Source organism: Pristiophorus japonicus, chromosome 6 (genome assembly GCF_044704955.1).
Source record: "Pristiophorus japonicus isolate sPriJap1 chromosome 6, sPriJap1.hap1, whole genome shotgun sequence".
Lineage (NCBI taxonomy): Eukaryota > Metazoa > Chordata > Chondrichthyes > Pristiophoridae > Pristiophorus > Pristiophorus japonicus.
The window spans coordinates 8,398,041-8,417,719 of record NC_091982.1 but is presented as its reverse complement, the minus strand read 5'-3'; the positions used below and the strand labels follow the sequence as shown (position 1 = coordinate 8,417,719).

The following is a 19,679-nucleotide window of genomic DNA, read 5'->3' as shown; positions in this document are numbered from 1 at the left end:
TCTTCCAGCCGCTGGCTGGTGCCCCTGACAGCTTTTTCTGTCGGTGCACGGTGTGTGAAATGGCAGTGCGGCCACCATTAAAGGGGAGGGCGCACTGCCGCGGACCCCATCTTATTTTTTTTTGTCGGCCAACTGCCAGGTCGGCCCTACAATTATGCCCCCGGGTTCGGCCGGGCTGCCAATAGGCAGCACCTCTTGTGTGCGAGGCTGCTGGACCGGCCAAAACCCTCCCTGGTGACCCAGTGGACCGAACTAAACCAATTGCAGAGTTCGCAGCAGCCCTCCCCTTTAACTGAAGGGGAGAGACGTGGTGATGTGCCAGTGCGATGATGTCGTCAGCCTGGCGCTGATGACTAACAGCGGCGGAGACTCCGTTCCTGCCCCCACTTCCGCCCGGCTAGTGATGGTCACTCCGTCCTGCCCCCACTTCTGCCCGGCTAGTGACGGTCACTCCGTCCTGCCCCCACTTCTGCCCGGCTAGTGATGGTCACTCTGTCCTGCCCCCACTTCTGCCCGGCTAGTGATGGTCACTCTGTCCTGCCCCCACTTCCGCCTGGCTAGTGACGGTCACTCTGTCCTGCCCCCACTTCCGCCCGGCGAGTGACGGTCACTCCGTCCTGCCCCCACTTCCGCCTGGCTAGTGACGGTCACTCTGTCCTGCCCCCACTTCCGCCCGGCGAGTGACGGTCACTCCGTCCTGCCCCCACTTCCGCCCGGCTAGTGACGGTCACTCTGTCCTGCCCCCACTTCCGCCCGGCTAGTGACGGTCACTCTGTCCTGCCCCCACTTCCGCCCGGCGAGTGACGGTCACTCCGTCCTGCCCCCACTTCCGCCCGGCTAGTGACGGTCACTCTGTCCTGCCCCCACTTCCGCCCGGCTAGTGATGGTCACTCTGTCCTGCCCCCACTTCCGCCCGGCGAGTGACGGTCACTCCGTCCTGCCCCCACTTCCGCCCGGCTAGTGACGGTCACTCTGTCCTGCCCCCACTTCCGCCCGGCTAGTGACGGTCACTCCGTCCTGCCCCCACTTCCGCCCGGCTAGTGATGGTCACTCCGTCCTGCACCCACTTCTGCCCCCATTATGACCGACTTCCGCCCCGCTCAAAAAAATGCTGAATTTCGCAGGATGAGCCGCCACAACAATTGCAGCGGCCAAAACACAACAAAAATGATGGGTGTGACTCGTTTCTGGCGGGATAAATATGTTAAAACAAAGCTTACCAACTCAAACCTGATGAACATCATTGTCCTTTTGTAAGCAAAGCGGTTTCTGAATCTCTAATGCTGAGGTGGTATCATTGGGCTGGATATTTACTGGGGCGGGTTGCATAGGCGTGGAGGGGTGGGGGGGTGGGGGCAGAGTTTTGGATGGGAAACCTGCAAGTCTTGATATCCCCGCATAGTGACATTTGGCCCTGACAGGTTCCCCACCCAGAAGTCAGCCTGATTGACAAGCTTGGCTTCCAGACGGCTGGGAAACACACCAGAAGAGGCCGCAGGACCAAGTAGGTCCGACCTGGGGGGCGGCGAGATCTGATCCCGAAGTGGAGTCTGGTCCCTGACCGTGGGGGAAGGGGTTTGTAGGGGGAAGGGGTGTTGTCTGATGGTGAGGGAGCTTGGGGGGCGGGGAGAAAGCACTTCTGCTCCTCCTGGCCCACAAGGTGTGCTCCTCGAGATTAGCATTTTAACATAACAGGCAAATCAAATTCAGATACAGACTCTTTCTGCGGTTCCAAGAGCCACCGTCACTGAAGCTGACGGGTTTCCCAAGGCCCTGGAAACCCTGCTGACCACTGTAAAATCTGCAACGCAGATTGAATCTGAGGCTTCGAGCCTCGTTAACATATTTAAAATGCCTCACCTCCTGGGAGTGGCCTGACTGCCCACTCTTTGTCCCGCCTCAGTAAAACACGGAAGTCGACGGGCTGGAGTCGGCTTCCCGACGCGCTCAGAATTTCTGCCCATTTAACCCACCCACCCACACCCACTCCAGCCCCTTTATCCATGCTGGGACTTGCTGGAGCTAACTTTTCTCCCTTGCACTTTATGCAAGCGCCTGATTTGACCTTGCCTGAACTCATCTGCTTTTCAAGGTTCAGCTGTTTTAAGTGTCTTTGCTGAGTACTCGGTGGGAACTGGTGCTTGTTCCAAAGGACAGGAAATTGTTGAACTACCTCATTGTAGGCCCATTGTAGCATTAACTGCCAGTGGAATGGAGGCCTGATGACTTCTGACAGAAACAGCAGCAATGCAGGAGAGCAGGTTAGATTGAAGTCAGCAGGAAGAGAGCATTGAAGTGTACCTTTCCCAGATGATTTTAACTGCCCACCCTGGCTTCCAACCAGAAAGTCCATGATGGCCGAAAAAGGTTTAAGTGTCATCTTTGTTCCAGGTCCAGTGGGAACATTCTTTGGCTTCTATTTTTGTACAGCAGCTTGAAGGCTCCAGAAGGGAAGAACAGAGGGAAAATGAGTTGATGGGAGTGCCATGTGGGTCGGGTCCAGCAGGCAGCAAAGGGATGATGGGTGCCATTGAAGTGCTGCCATTTTTTGTTTTTTTTAATGTAGTGGGTGATTAAAGTTTTCATTAAAGAATTTGTTTATCTGGGTATCCTGAAAGGCGAGCTGCAAATTAAAGGTAGCACTATACAAAAGAGAGATCCATCCTAGACTGAAAATTCAAATATTTGAAGTGTGCCTCCTGTTAAAAATGGGCATTAGGTAGCTGGAGTGTGTTCAGGTATTTCAGCTGCATTATGGTGAGGCTCCTAATTTGAATGAAATTTGAGGCCTTTGTGAGCCTTGCATATAGTTGATGCGCAGACTCCCATGCCTTACATGCTTCCCGCCTGCATTTGCCTGTGCTCAGCCCATTAGTTGCAGAGTAGCCTGAACCTTCTGCGCCCAGTAATATGGGGATCAGATACCGATACTCTATGGTGCTTCAGGCATTGCGAGCTACATGATCAGTCCGCTAGAGTTACGTTAAAGCTTTCTACACACATATGCTCATTGTAACCCTCATCCGTAGATGTGACTTGTTAGCTGCAAAGGAACTTCAGTATTGAAATTGTACCAACCATACCTGCCTTATTCACTTGAGGCTGAACGTTGGCACTGCAGAATATCATCTTTTTTGCATCAATGAATAACCGGTAATAACCTGCTATCAAACAAGCGAAGTTTACAGCTTCTGTTGATTCCATCAGCAACACGATAGGCTGAAAAAAAAGTATCAAGGTTAAAGTTGCATGTTGTCAGGCATGTATTGATGGAGTTAATGAGGGTGGCCCTGTTGTCAGCACAGTATAAGAACATAAGAACTAGGAACAAGAGGAAGTAATTCGGCCCCTCGAGCCTGCTCCATCATTCAATAAGATCATGGCTGATCTTCTACCTCAACCTCACTTTCCTGCACTATCCCAATATCCCTTGATTCCCTTAATATTCAAAAAAATCTATCTATCTCTGTCTTGACTATACTCAACAAAGGCATCAGAAGGTATTTTAGGTTCCCACTGAATACTGCATGGATAATTGCAATGCCTGGTGCAGGACTGAGCTATAACGATCAGGAAGGTGTGAGATTCAGTTACTGGCTTGTACTGGGTTAGCACAGCTCAGGCAGGCAGCAGAAGGCGATCTACAATTGACCATATTGCCCGAGTTAATAAGAAAAAACATTAGCCAATGTTACTGCCGTTGAGGGCTATCCAGCTGCAAAATATGTGTGTGTCTGGACATTATGTCATGATTACATGATTAAGCTTGGCTATGATACATACTGCCTGCCATCTCATCATTTGAATAGCTTGCCACTGTCTGTGCTCACATATGGAGAATGTCCGCTTAGATGAAATACTGGATGGCACGATGGGGAAAGAGAGAAGGTAAAGTATCTTAATGGATTAGTGGCCCACTGGGCTACTTTGTGACAGACATACTAGGGCCGAGAATCTAGAGGAAGGGATCTAGGATCACTGCTGCTAACCTCACCAATGTTTGTGGGATCAAGAACATATGAATAAGATGGATAGAAAAAGACCAGCTGGTATGGCGAGAAAGCAGGAATGGGGTACTGAAGTTGCATGTTCAGCCATGAACTCATTGGATGGTGGTGCAGGCTAGAAGGGCCGAATGGCCTACTCCTGCACCTATTTTCTACGTTTCTATGTTTCTATCAAGACCATCCCATTCAGCCGTGTTGCAACAAGGCAACATGACTACCAAAATTCCCCATCTGCCAGCAGGCATGTAAGAAGAAGTTACTTTATTTTAATGCCCATACCACTCTGGGCACAGCTAGGGAATTTGCCTTCACCTGGGGGCCACAAATTGCTAGTCCAGGGAGGTACAGGCCTCCACCCCAGAAATAACTTGGCAATTCCCCCAGTGGTCCCCTTTCTAACATTGAAATAATTAAAAAATATATATTTTCTGTGGCGGTCCAAACCATGTTCCTGACCTGAACTCCAGCTGTGGCCCACTACTGCCATTCAGCGGCCCACTACTGCCATTCAGCGGCCCACTACTGCCATTCAGCGGCCCACTACTGCCATTCAGCGGCCCACTACTGCCATTCAGCGGCCCACTACTGCCATTCAGCGGCCCACTACTGCCATTCAGCGGCCCAGCACACTTGGTCATGTACCGCCACCAATGAAATTCTGGTCCCAACAGAAAGCATGAAATATATAGGTTACAACACAGAAACAGGCCATTCAGCCCAACAAGTCCATGTTGGCGTTTACGCTCCAGCGAGCAAGTGGTCCTAATCACAGCCTTGTCCCCATGTCCTTTCATCCCCTTTTCTTTCATCCACCTATCCAATCTAATATTGAACGATGCTGCCGCAGCTCCAACTGAATAACAGTGGCGTAGCGACAGAGAGTCTGGAGAAATTAGGGCCATTGTTTCTGCATCAACAACTCACCCTGAGAGGGAATTCCACAGCCTCATAACTCTGCTATTTTAAGAGATGCATTGGCCGTTTTATTTTGACGCAATAAGTGTTCAAATAATAGTTTTCAAAGAGCTTATTTTATGGTTTTATTAATCTGAGAGTTGTATAATTCCTTCAGTACTGGAGAGCAATCTGGCTGCAATAAGTCTCAACTGAAAAAAGTATCTGTAACACATTAACTTTCCGATCACCATCTATGCATTGGGAGCATTGCACGGATAGAATCATTGAATCATAGGCCCCGAAATTCTTCAACTGCCGCTCCTGCCGTTACCTGGGCGCTCCTTGTGTTTTTACCGCCCACTACAGCTGGGGCTGATTAGCCACGAGATTATCCCGGTTTTCTCGACGGGAGCAGCAGGCAGTAGTGGGAGTCGGCGGCAGGTGTAGGCTCCTGGACTCGGGAAAGATTGAGAGCTCAACAGTGGCTTAGTAGCACAATTAATAGGGAGCTGGCGGGGATTTTGACAATTTTAGCACACTGCACTACATTTAAAGGACATTTGTGTGTTTCTCAGCACATACCCCTCATTATCTCAAAGTTAGACACTGATCAAGAGTGGTTAAAAAAAAATATCTGTATTGAATTGTACAACATTCAAAAGTGGCAGAAGATTCAAACATGTCAAGCAAATTATTTTACACCATTTTCAAAAACAGTAAACTTAGCATCAAAAGGCAACATCTTAAACACCAACAACATGAACAATATATACAAACATCACCAACATCCAACCTCTACGCACTCCCACTACCTTTTGGACAGTAGCTCGGCGGTTGTGGGCGGTAGTGCGACGAATTTCAGGCCCATAGAATCATAGAAGTTTACAGCACGGAAGGAGGCCATTTTGGCCCATCGTGTCCATGCTGGCCAACAAGAGGCTATCCGGCCTAATCCCACTTTCCAGCTCTAGGTCCGTAACCCTGCAGGTTGCGGCACTTCAGGTGCACATTCAAGTACTTTTTAAATGTGGTGAGGGTTTCTGCCTCTACCACCCTTTCAGGCAGTGAGTTCTAGACCCCCAAAACACTCTGCATGAAAAAATTTCCCCTCAAATCTCTTCTAAACTGTCTACCAATTACTTTAAATTTATGCCCCCTGGTTGTTGACCCCTCTGCTAAGGGAAATAGGCCCTTTCTATCCACTCTATCTAGGCCCCTCATAATTTTATACACCTCAATGAGGTCTCCCCTCAGCCTCCTCTGTTCCAATGAAAACAAATCCAACCTATCTAATCTGTCCTCATAGCTTAGATTCTCCACTCCCGGCAACATCCTCGTAAATCTCCTCTGTACCCTCTCCAGTGCAATCACGTCCTTCCTGTAATACAGTGACCAGAATTACATGCAATACTCCAGCTGTGGGCTAACAAGTGTTTTATACAGTTCAAGCATAACCTCCCTGCTCCTGTAATATCATCATCATCATCATTGTAGGCAGTCCCTCGGAATCGAGGAAGACTTGCTTCCACTCTTAAAATGAGTCCTTAGGTGACTAAACAGTCTAATACGAAAACTATAGTCCCTGTCATAGGTGGGACAGGTAGTCGTTGAGGGTAAGGGAGGGTGGGACAGGTTTGCCACACGCTCTTTCCACTGCCTGTGTTTGGTTTCTGCATGCTCTCGGCGATGAGACTCGAGGTGCTCAGCGCCCTCCCGGATGCACTTCCTCCACTTAGGGCGGTCTTTGGCCAGGGACTCCCAGGTGTCAGTGGGGATATTTGCGGCAAGCATTCCGTATGCCTTCTTAGCCACCTTATCTACTCTGGCCTGTTTGAAAGTATAGTTCAGAGCTGGGATTTTAGCAGAATAGAGGTAGCAGTGGTAGATCCAAGACAATTCCATTTCTAGTTCAATGTAATGACGTTTGCACAAGCTCGGCATTGCACAGAAGCTCTGAAGAAGTGCCTTGGTCCCAGCTGCTCTTACTGTGGGCTCAGCAATATGTCAAAAGCCAACATTCAGCACAATCCAAATCCCCCTCCCACCAATACAGATTAACCTTTTCTGAAGATGCCTTAAAGGGCTATAACAGCACAATAATTCAAAACTGTAATAACGCTACAGATAGCAACAAGGAGGCACTGTAGCATTGCCCAGAAATGCCATTACTGGATCATCACAGAAAATAGAATTTATAAGCATTATAGATGCTGTAGAAAAGATGGAACATTAAATTGCTATAAATGCATTCTTCCTTTGGCCCAGATTTGATTTAATAGACATTTTGTTACAAATGCATTTCACTCCAATTTATAAATATGCTGATGCTTCTGAAAATCTATCAACCAAGTGTAATAAGTTGCTCCCTTTTTGCCAAGGAAAAACCAGACTTACAGCAGGATAAGGGTGAGATAGGGGTGCAGCCATTGATTGAATTCCGGTTTTGCTTTACTGATGATCAGAATTAATTGAAAACTTATTAAATAATGTCTCCACATCATAAAAACAGAAAAAAATGGAGAAAAAAATCTACTAATGTCAGCTATTCAGATTGACTTACCAAAAAATACTAATGTGTGATAGTTAAATACAGAATAATTATTTAATAAATGTGTGACAATTGTTCCATAGCACAGCGTTCCATATGCTTATTGAACAAATTATATTTGAAGTGTAGTCACTGTTTTGTACGCAAATACAGGGCACAACAAAAAAAACTTTTAACGGAGAAGAACATCTTAAGGAACTTCACAGAATGATACACAATTTGACACTGAGATGAAGAAGGAGCTATTAGGAGCGATGACAAAGATTAGGCAAAGAAGTGAGTTTTAAGGAGGGTTTTAAAGGAGGAGAGGGAGGTAGAGAGGCAGATAGGTTTAGGGGACAATTACAGATCTTAGGAGCTAGATGCCTAAAGGCATGACTGCAACGGTGGGGACGAACAACAACAACAACACTTGTATTTATATAGCGCCTTTAAGGTAGTAAAACGTCCCAAGGTGCTTCACAGGAGTGTTTTAAGACAAAACAAATAAATTTGACACTGAGCCACAAAAGAAGAAACTATGGCAGATGAGAGGTAGGTTTTAAGGAGCGTCTTAAAGGAGGAAAGAGAGGTAGAGAAGTGGAGAGGTTTAGGCAGGGAGTTCCAGAGCTTGGGGCCACCAATGGTTGAGCAGTTATAATCAGGGATGCTCAAGAGGATTTAAGGAGCGCAGACATCTCGGGAGGGGGGGGTTGTGAGGCTGAAGGAGATTATAGAGATAAGGAGGGACGAGGCCATGGAGGAATTTGAAACAAGGATTAGAATTTTGAAATCGAGGCGTTGCTTTACTGGGTGCCAATGTAGGCCAGCGAGCACAGGGGTGATGGACGAGCGGGACTTGGTGCGAGTTAGGACACAGGCTGCCGAGTTTTGGATGACCTCAAATTTATGTAGGGTAGAATGTGGGAGGCCAGCCAGGCATGTGTTGGAGTAGTCAAGTAGTCAAGTCTAGACGTAACAAAGGCATGGATGAGGGTTTCAGCAGCAGATGAGCTGAGGCAAAGTCGGAGATGAGCGATGTTACGGAGGTGGAAATAGGCAGTTTTTGGTTATGCCGCGGATATATGGTCGGAAGCTCATTTCAGGGTTAAATATGACACCTCGGTTGCGAACAGTCTGGTTCAGCCTCAGACAGATGCTAGGGAGAACGGATTTTAAGATGCACAAGTGGCCAGAGTTGAAGGAACACAGTTCTCAAAGGGCTATCGGGCTGGAATAATGACACAGATAGGAAGGGACAAGACCATAGAAGCACTGAAACGTGAGGTTGAGACTTTATACATGAGCCATTGGGGGACTGGGAATAGGTCAGCAGCAAAGGGGCAATGAGTGACTTGAATGCGGGATAAGATACAAGTGGTCGAGTTTTGGATGAGCTGAGGATGGAGGGTGTAGGATGGATGCTGGCCAGGAGAACATTGCACTAGTCGAATATGGAGGTGCCAAAGGCACGGATGAGGGGTTGGGTAACAGATGGGCTGAGACGGAGTGGAGATGGGCAATGCTACGGCAGTAGAAGTAGACAGTTTTTGTGATGGAGAGGATATGGGGTTGCAAGCTCAGCTCTGGGTCACATAGGACACTGAAGTTTCAAACAGTCTGGTTCAACCTGAGACAGTGGCTGGTGAAAGGGGATGGAATCTGTGGCAAGCATGTACAGTTTGTCACGGGGACTCAAGACAGTGGGGTCAAAATTGCCCTGTTTAGCGACCCCCGTTAGCGGCTCCGGTAACCCCTTAGTTCCGCCCGCCGACCCCTTTCCGCCCCCCCCGGCAGATATTGCCCTGCACCCCGTGAGGCTACTGCGAGCGGTGTCACCACCAGCCTCCCGGGGCAGAAGTTAAAGGGGAGGTCGGGAACACCCCATGCCGCCATCTTATCTGTTTGGCCAAAGCGCCGGTCAGCCCGACTTCTGCCCCCCTTGTGTGGTCCGGGCCGTCTTCGTGCAACCCGGCGCTCTGTTTTGGGTGCCGAGCCATCCTGGAGGCCATCAGAGGCCCGGCAGAGTGCACAGCAGCCCTCCCCTTTAACAGGAGCAGACACGTAGCGCTGATGAATGCGCCCCAGTAGTGCCCCGGAACCCGTCCCAAGAGGAAGTGGAGCATGTGAGATTATGCCCCACTTCCTGTGATAGGCGGTAACACAATTTTGCAGCTGGAGCGGGACTTCCGTGATGGGCGCAGGAAGTCCGCCCCGAGTCGGTTACCGCCCCCCCCAATCGGGGCGCTGGGGAATTGAACTATTACATTTTTGAAAGTATATAAATTTATGGCCCCCAAATTCTTAGGACTGGGAAAGCCAGGAATTTGGGACAGAACCCAGTTATGCTGGGCTTGCTGTGTACCTGTCGGTGCATAGTACGTAGATGATGCAGAGGCAACGTTCCTGTGACACTGAAGACTTGTGCATCATGTATGCGTTGTTCTCATTAAAGTCGCAAAGAAAATAACTTTGGCCTGTTAGCCAAAGGGAGCTGCTTGGTTGCTCTATTAAGTATCTGCATGTTTATTTAGTGATTTATTTGTTTATTTCATGTCCTTGGGTTCCAGTACTGCAGATATTTACATGTTTTTAAAGCTGCCTCCTGTCATGTATCTTACATGGCCACTGTTGGTACTATATCAAGGTGTGCCACCAGAGGGCACAGCAGTGGGAGACTCGTAGGTTACCTGTATAGGTGTGTCTGGTGTAGTAAAAAAGGCAGGCCAACAGGTGTGATCCTCACTCTGGAGTTAACTAATAAAGGATTAAGGTCACTACAGTTCAAGTGCAACACACTGCCTCGTGGAGTCATTGTTAGAGTATCTAAGGACACAACAACTGGCGACAAGAATATGAACTTTCACGCGAAAATGGCTACCCTTGGTACGTTGCAGCAGTTCGCGAATGGTGATGATTGGGACACCTTTGTGGTGAGGCTAGAACACTTTTTTACAGCAAACGACCTGGCAGGAGACGACCCGGCCACACTGGCTGATAAGCGCAGAGCTATCCTACTGACCAGTTGTGGGCCCAATGTCTATGGCCTCGTCAGGGACTTGCTGGCACCAGAGAAAACAACGACCAAGTCGTACAAGGAGCTCGTAACCCTGATCCAGGAGCAACTCAAGCCCAAGGAGAACATCCTCACAGCCAGACACCGGTTCTACACCCACCGACGGCCCGAAGGCCAGGAAGTCGCGAAGTACGCCGCAGACCTCAGGAGGCTGGCAGCGCCGTGCGAGTTCAGCAACCACCTCAACGAAGCGCTGCGGGACATTTTTGTCATTGGAATTGGCCATGAGGGCCTTCTTCACAAGCTACTGTCGGCGGAGACCACAGTCACACTGCAGAAGGCCATCTCTGTGAGCCAGTCATTCATGACCTCGACCTGCGGCTCTAGGCAGATGTCTCACCCTCAGGACTCAAACCCAGCAGGTACTGTGCACCGAGTGATGCCATTTAGAGGCTGGACTGTAGAACGTGAACCCTTTCAGGGGAGAGAGAACAGGTCCCCGAGGGGGGTTAATCGAGTAGCACCATGATGGCGTTGCGGAGGGAATCACAGGGCTCACCAATGCTGTTTTAAAGATTATGTATGCAAAGGCTGCGGCACAAAGTGCTACCTCCAGCGAATGTGTAAGAGAAATAGGACTCACTGTGTCATAGAAACATAGAAACATAGAAAATAGGTGCAGGAGTAGGCCATTTGGCCCTTCTAGCCTGCACCGCCATTCAATGAGTTCATGGCTGAACATTCAACTTCAGTACCCCATTCCTGCTTTCTTGCCATACCCCTTGATCCCCCTAGTAGTAAGGACCTCATCTAACTCCTTTTTGAATATATTTAGTGAATTGGCCTCAACAACTTTCTGTGGTAGAGAATTCCACAGGTTCACCACTCTCTGGGTGAAGAAGTTCCTCCGCATCTCGGTCCTAAATGGCTTACCCTTTATCCTTAGACTGTGACCTCTGGTTCTGGACTTCCCCAACATTGGGAACATTCTTCCTGCATCTAACCTGTCTAACCCCGTCAGAATTTTAAATGTTTCTATGAGGTCCCCTCTCATTCTTCTGAACTCCAGTGAATACAAGCCCAGTTGATCCAGTCTTTCTTGATAGGTCAGTCCCGCCATCCCGGGAATCAGTCTGGTGAACCTTCGCTGCACTCCCTCAATAGCAAGAATGTCCTTCCTCAGGTTAGGAGACCAAAACTGTACACAATACTCCAGGTGTGGCCTCACCAATGCCCTGTACAACTGTAGCAACACCTCCCTGCCCCTGTACTCAAATCCCCTTGCTATGAAGGCCAACATGCCATTTGCTTTCTTAACCGCCTGCTGTACCTGCATGCCAACCTTCAATGACTGATGTACCATGACACCCAGGTCTCTTTGCACCTCCCCTTTTCCTAATCTGTCACCATTCAGATAATAGTCTGTCTCTCTGTTTTTACCACCAAAGTGGATAACCTCACATTTATCCACATTATACTTCATCTGCCATGCATTTGCCCACTCACCTAACCTATCCAAGTCACTCTGCAGCCTCACAGCATCCTCCTCGCAGCTCACACTGCCACCCAACTTAGTGTCATCCGCAAATTTGGAGATACTACATTTAATCCCCTCATCTAAATCATTAATGTACAGTGTAAACAGCTGGGGCCCCAGCACAGAACCTTGCGGTACCCCACTAGTGTCGATGAGGAGTCTGCAGATGGCCATGAATCCAGCGCGGATTACGAATCGTTAGACAGAGAGGCAGCCCACCCCACGGGGAGGTACATAGAATGTTTACCTGCACCACCGAGTGCTCCCCGCTGAAGATGGAAGTCGAGTTAGAGGGACGTTCAGTCTTCATGGAAGTGGACACGGGGGCGAGCCAGTCAGGGAGCCTTTGAGAGACTATGGGACAATCCAGCGGAACGACCCATGTTGGCGGGGAGGAGCAGCGTCAGTGGCAGTCTGGGGTCAGCAACCTACAAAGGCCCAGCGGCAGTCCGGGGTCTGGGGCCTACAAAGGCCCAGCGGTAGTCCAGGGTCAGCGACCTACAAAGGCCCCGCGGCAGTCCAGGGTCAGCGGCCGACAAAGGCCCAGCGGCAGTCCAGGGTCAGCGACCTACAAAGGCCCAGCGGCAGTCCGGGGTCAGCGACCTACAAAGGCCCAGCGGCAGTCCAGGGTCAGCGACCTACAAAGGCCCAGCGGCAGTCCGGGGTCAGCGACCTACAAAGGCCCAGCGGCAGTCCGGGGTCAGCAGCCTACAAAGGCCCAGCGGCAGTCCGGGGTCAGCGGCCTACAAAGGCCCAGCGGCAGTCCGGGGTCTGGGGCCTACAAAGGCCCAGCGGCAGTCCGGGGTCAGCGGCCTACAAAGGCTCAGCGGCAGTCCGGGGTCAGCGGTCTACAAAGGCTCAGCGGCAGTCCGGGGTCAGCGGTCTACAAAGGCCCAGCGGCAGTCCGGGGTCAGCGACCTACAAAGGCCCCGCGGCAGTCCGGGGTCAGTGACCTACAAAGGCCCAACGGCAGTCCGGGGTCAGCGGCCTACAAAGGCCCCGCGGCAGTCAGGGGTCTGGGGCCTACAAAGGCCCCGCGGCAGTCCAGGGTCAGCGGCCTACAAAGGCCCAGCGGCAGTCCGGGGTCTGGGGCCTACAAAGGCCCAGCGGCAGTCCGGGGTCAGTGGCCTACAAAGGCCCAGCGGCAGTCCGGGGTCAGTGACCAACAAAGGCCCAGCGGCAGTCCGGGGTCAGCGGCCTACAAAGGCCCAGCGGCAGTCCGGGGTCAGTGACCTACAAAGGCCCAGCGGCAGTCCGGGGTCTGGGGCCTACAAAGGCCCAGCGGCAGTCCGGGGTCAGTGACCTACAAAGGCCCAGCGGCAGTCCGGGGTCTGGGGCCTACAAAGGCCCCGCGGCAGTCCGGGGTCAGTGACCTACAAAGGCCCAGCGGCAGTCCGGGGTCTGGGGTCTACAAAGGCCCAGCGGCAGTCGGTGAGTGAGCAGTGCGGGGAGGAGGGACAAAAAATCAAAAAGTGACGTCACAGCCATGCTGGTAAGTGGTTGGCTGATCGGCTGGTGAGTATATCTCTTTGATTTTTGTGTTCTAATAGATAAGAAGATAAATGACTAAATAGCTGTTTAGTGTGTGTAGTGGGAGTCAGTGTTTTTGCTGGGTAATTTAAGGGTAACTAGTGGGATGGCAGGGCAGCTCATTCAAACGGAATGCAATACCTGTGCCATGTGGGAATTCCTGGATGCTTCCCGCAAAGGGGATGACCACATGTGCAGGAAGTGTCTCCAGCTCCTCCAACTCGAGGGCCGAGTCTCGGAGCTTAAGCGAGGACTGGAGGCACTGAGGAGCATCCGAGAGAACGAGAGGTACGTGGATAGCTGGTTTCAGGCGTTGGTCACCTCCACAGATTAAAAGGGTACAGGAGGATAGGGAATGGGTGACCGTCGCACACAAGTGTATGGCGAGGCAGGTAGTGCAGGAGTCCCCTGAGGCTATCCCGCTCTCCAACCGGTACTCTATTCTGACTACTGGCGAGGGCGGTGATGCCTCTGGGGAGTGCAGGCAGGGCCAAGTCCACAGCACTGTGGGTGGCTCAGCTGCACGGGGGTGGGGGGGGGGAGGAAGAAGACGGGAAGGGCTATAGTGATAGGAGATTCAATAGTTAGGGGAGCAGATAGGCGCTTCTGCGGCAGCAAAAGTGACACCAGGAAGGTGTGTTGCCTCCCTGGTGCAAGGGTCAATGATGTCACTGAGCGACTGCAGGGCATTCTGGGGAGGGAAGGGGAACAGCCAGTGGTTGTGGTCCACATTGGTACCAACGACATAGGTAGAAAGAGGGGTGAGGTCCTGAACGCTGAGTTTAGGGAGCTAGGAGTAAGATTGAAAGCCAGGACCTCAAAGGTGGTAATCTCGGGATTACTGCCAGTGCCACGTACTCGTGAGGGTAGAAACAGGAAGGCTACTCAGATAAATATGTGGCTGGGGCATTGGTGTAGGAGGGAGGGCTTTAGTTTCCTGAACAATTGGGACCGCTTCTGGAGTAGGTGGGACCTGTGCAAGTTGGACAGGTTACACCTCAACAGAGACGGGACCAATGTTCTCGTGGGTGGTTTTGATAGTACAGTTGGGAGGGCTTTAAACTAGCTTGGCAGGGGGATGGGAACCCAGGAGAGGGCTCTGAGCTAGTTAGTGGGTGAGAGCTCAGATGAACAGGACCCCAAGAAAGAATGCAAAAGGCAGGAGGCAACAGAGCAGAGTAGCACTGGGGTAAGTGTAATCCACAAGGTGATAGGAAGGGACTATATGTATGAATATAAAGCGGCTGCAGGAGGGGTCAAAACTAAAAATCATGGTTTAAAAACTATTATTATAACACTTTACCTAAACGCACGCAGCATTCGAAACAAAGTAAATGAGTTGATGGCACAAATCATTACAAATGGGTATGATTTGGTGGCCATTACAGAAACGTGTTGCAGGGTGGTCAAGACTGGGAATTAAACATACAGGGGTATCTGACAATTCGGAAAGATAGACAAGAAGGGAAAGGAGGTGGGGTAGCTCTGTTACTAAAGGATGATATCAGGACAGTTGTGAGAGACGATATTGGCTCTAATGAACAAAATGTTGAATCATTGTGGGTGGAGATTAGAGATAGAAAGGGGAAAAAGTCACTGGTGGGCGTAGTTTATAGGCCCCCAAATAAGAACTTCATGGTGGGGCGGGCAATAATCAAGGGAATAATGGAGGCATGTGAATAAGGAACGGCAGTAATCATGGGGAATTTTAACCTACATATCGATTGGTCAAATCAAATCGCACGGGGTAGCCTTGAGGAGGAATTCATAGAATCATACAGGATTGATGCTTAGAACAGTATGTTACAGAACCTACAAGGGAGCAAGCTATCTTTGATCTGGTCCTATGTAATGAGACAGGAATAATAAACGATCTCCTAGTAAAAGATCCTCTCGGAATGAGTGATCACAGTATGGTTGAATTTGTAATACAGATTGAGGGTGAGGAAGTAGTGTCTCAAATGAGGGTACTATGCTTAAACAAAGGGGACTACAGTGGGATGAGGGAAGAGTTGGCTAAAGTAGACTGGGAACACAGACTAAACGGTGGCACAATTGAGTAACAGTGGAGGACTTTTAAGGAGCTCTTTCATAGTGCTCAACAAAAATATATTCCAGTGAAAAAGAAGGGCAGTAAGAGAAGGGATAACCAGCCGTGGATAACCAAGGAAATAAAGGAGAGTATCAAATTAAAAACCAATGCGTATAAGGTGGCCAAGGTTAGTGGGAAACTAGAAGATTGGAAAAATTTTAAGCGACAGCAAAGAGTGACTAAGAAAGAAATAAAGAAAGGAAAGATAGATTACGAAAGTAAACTTGCGCAAAATATAAAAACAGATAGTAAAAGCTTTTACCGATATATAAAACGGAAAAGAGTGACTAAAGTAAATGTTGGTCCCTTAGAAGATGAGAAGGGGGATTTAATGACAGGAAATGTGGAAATGGCTGAGACCTTAAACAATTATTTTGCTTTGGTCTTCACAGTGGAAGACACAAACACCACGCCAAAAATTGCTGGTCATAGGAATGTGGGAAGGGAGGACCTTGAGATAATCACTATCACTAGCGGGGTAGTGCTGGACAGGCTAATGGGACTCAAGGTAGACAAGTCCCCTGGTCCTGATGAAATGCATCCCAGGGTATTAAAAGAGATGGCGGAAGTTATAGCAGATGCATTCGTTATAATCTACCAAAATTCTCTGGACTCTGGGGAGGTACCAGCGGATTGGAAAGCAGCTAATGTAATGCCTCTGTTTAAAAAGGGGGACAGACAAAAGGCAGGTAACTATAAGCTGGTTAGTTTAACATCTGTAGTGGGGAAAATGCTTGAAGCTATCAATAAGGAAGAAATAGCGGGACATCTCGATAATAATAGTGCAATCAAGCAGATGCAACATGGATTCATGAAGGGGAAATCATGTTTAACTAATTTACTGAAATTCTTTGAGGATATAATGAGCATGGTGGATAGAGGTGTACCGATGGATGTGGTGTATTTAGATTTCCAAAAGGCATTCAATAAGATGCCACACAAAAGGTTACTGCAGAAGATAAAGGTACGTGAAGTCAGAGGCTATGTATTAGCATGGATCGAGAATTGGCTGGCTAACAGAAAGCAGAGAGTCGGGATAAATGGGTCCTTTTCGGGTTGGAAATTGGTGGTTAGTGGTGTGCCACAGGAATCAGTGCTGGGACCACAACTGTTTACAATATACATAGGTGACCTGGAAGAGGGGACAGAGTGTAGTGTAACAAAATTTGCAGATGACACTAAGATTAGTGGGAAAGCGGGTTGTGTAGAGGACACAGAGAGGCTGCAAAGAGATTTGGATAGGTCAAGCGAATGGGCTAAGGTTTGGCAGATGGAATACAATGTCAGAAAGTGTGAGGTCATCCATCTTGGGGAAAAAAAACAGTAAAAGGGAATATTATTTGAATGGGGAGAAATTACAACATGCTGAGGTGCAGAGGGACCTGGGGGTCCTTGTGCATGAATCCCAAAAAGTTAGTTTGCAGGTGCAGCAGGTAATCAGGAAGGCGAATGGAATGTTGGCCTTCATTGCGAGAGGGATGGAGTACAAAAGCAGGGAGGTCCTGCTGCAACTGTACAGGGTATTGGTGAGGCCGCACCTGGAGTACTACGTGCAGTTTTGGTCACCTTACTTAAGGAAGGATATACTAGCTTTGGAGGGGGTACAGAGACAATTCACTAGACTGATTCCAGAGATAAGGGGGTTACCTTATGATGATAGATTGAGTAGACTGGGTCTTTACTCGGAGTTCAGAAGGATGAGGGGTAATCTTATAGAAACATTTAAAATAATGAAAGGGATAGACAAGATAGAGGCAGAGAGGTTGTTTCCACTGATCGGGGAGACTAGAACTAGGAGGCACAGCCTCAAAATACGGGGGAGCCAATTTAAAACCGAGTTGAGAAGGAATTTCTTCTCCCAGAGGGTTGTGAATCTGTGGAATTCTCTGCCCAAGGAAGCAGTTGAGGCTAGCTCATTGAATGTATTCAAATCACAGATAGATAGATTTTTAACCAATAAGGGAATTAAGGCTTATGGGGAGCAGGCGGGTAAGTGGAGCTGAGTCCACGGCCAGATCAGCCATGATCTAGTTGAATGGCGGAGCAGGACTCGAGGGGCTAAATGGCCGACTCCTGTTCCTAATTCTTATGTTCTTATGTTCTTATGGCCCCGGTTCTGGCAAAACTGCTACACCAATGAAATCATCCCAGAAACACCGCTTTGAGTACTATTGAGGGGGATGACTCATCAGGGGAGAGCAGCAGCAGCCAAGTTCATGACACCATGGCTGGCTCTGCTGCACAGGAGGGCAGGAAAAAGAGTGGGAGAGCGATAGTGATAGGGGATTCAATTGTAAGGGAAATAGATAGACGTTTCTGCGGCCGCAACCGAGACTCCAGGACGGTATGTTACCTCCCTGGTGCAAGGATCAAGGATGTCTCGGAGTGGGTGCAGGACATTCTGAAAAGGGAGGGTGAACAGCCAGTTGTCGTGGTGCATATAGGTACCAATGACATAGGTAAAAAACGAGATGAGGTCCTACGAGGTGAATTTAGGGAGCGAGGAGCTAAATTAAAAAGTAGGACCTCAATAGTAGTAATCTCAGGGTTGCTACCAGTGCCACGTGCTTGTCAGAGTAGGAATCGCAGGATAATTCAGATGAATACGTGGCTTGAGGAGTGGTGCAGAAGGGAGGGATTCAAATTCCTTGGACATTGGAACCAGTTCTGGGGGAGGTAGGACCAGTACAAACCGGATGGTCTGCACCTGGGCAGGACCGGAACCAATGTCCTGGGGGAATGTTTGCTAGTTCTGTTGGGGAGGGGTTAAACTAATATGGCAGGGGGATGGGAACCTATGCAGGGAGACAGAGGCAAGTAGAATGGGGGTAGAAGCAAAAGATAGAAAGAAGAAAGGTAAAAGTGGAGGGCAGAGAAACCCAAGGCAAAAATCAAAAAGGGCCACATTACAGTAAAATTCTAAAGGGGCAAAGTGTGTTAAAAAGGCAAGCCTGAAGGCTCTGTGCCTCAATGCGAGGAGTATTTGTAATAAGGTGGACGAATTAATTGCGCAGGCAGCTTTTAACAAACATGATATAATTGGCATTACAGAGACATGGCTCCAGGGTGACCAAGGCTGGGAACTCAACATCCAGGGGTATTCAATATTCAGGAAGGATAGACAGAAAGGAAAAGGAGGCTGGCTGGCCTTTTTGGTTAAAGATGAAATCAATGCAATTGTAAGGAAGGACATTAGCCTGAATGATGTGGTATCGGTATGGGTGGAGCTGTGGAATTTCAAAGGGCAGAAAACGCTAGTGGGTGTTGTGTATAGACCACCAAATAGTAGTAGTGAGGTTGGGAACAGCATCAACCAAGAAATAAGGGATGTGTGCAATAAAGGTACAGCAGTAATCATGGCCGACTTTAATCTACACATTGATTGGGCTAACCAAACTGGTAGCAATGCGGTGGAGGAGGATTTCCTGGAGTGTATTAGGGATGGTTTTCCAGATCAATATGTCGAGGAACCAACCAGGGAGCTGGCCATCCTAGACTGGGTGATATATAATGAGAAGGGACTAATTAGCAATCTTGTTGTGCGAGACCCTTTGGGGAAAAGTGACCATAATATGGTAGAATTCCTTAATAAGATGGAGAGTGACAAAGTTAATTCGGAAACTCGGGTCCTGAACTTAAGGAAGGGTAACTTCGACGGTATGAGGTGTGAATTGGCTAGAATTGACTGGCAAACGATACTAAAAGGGTTGACGGTGGATAAGCAATGGCAAACATTTAAAGATAACATGGATGAACTTCAGCAAATGTACATCCCTGTCTGGAGTAAAAATAAAACTGGGAAGGTGGCTCAACCATGGCTAACAAAGGAAATTAAGGATAGTGTTAAAGTCAAGGAAGAGGCATATAAATTGGTTAGAAAAAGCAACAAACCTGAGGACTAGGAAAAATTTAGAATTCAACAGAGGATGACTAAGGGTTTAATTAAGAGGGAGAAAATAGAGTACGAGAGGAAGCTTGCAGGGAATATAAAAACTGACTGCAAAAGCTTCTATAAATATGTGAAGAGAAAAAGATTAGTAAAGACAAACGTAGGTCCCTTGCAGTCGGATTCA

General features: G+C 48.8%; 1 protein-coding gene across 1 annotated transcript in view; it reads right to left on the bottom strand.

Moving 5' to 3' along the window:
• frmpd3 (FERM and PDZ domain containing 3) overlaps window positions 1-19,679 on the bottom strand; it is a 252,699-nt gene that overhangs the window by 54,550 nt on the left and 178,470 nt on the right. Inside the window, exons 14-15 of the mRNA XM_070882527.1 lie at window positions 10,122-10,140; window positions 3,084-3,219 (exon numbers count right to left, since the gene is read on the bottom strand). Of these exons, the coding sequence (XP_070738628.1) occupies window positions 3,084-3,219; window positions 10,122-10,140 (155 nt within the window). The remainder of the gene's footprint in view (window positions 1-3,083; window positions 3,220-10,121; window positions 10,141-19,679) is intronic.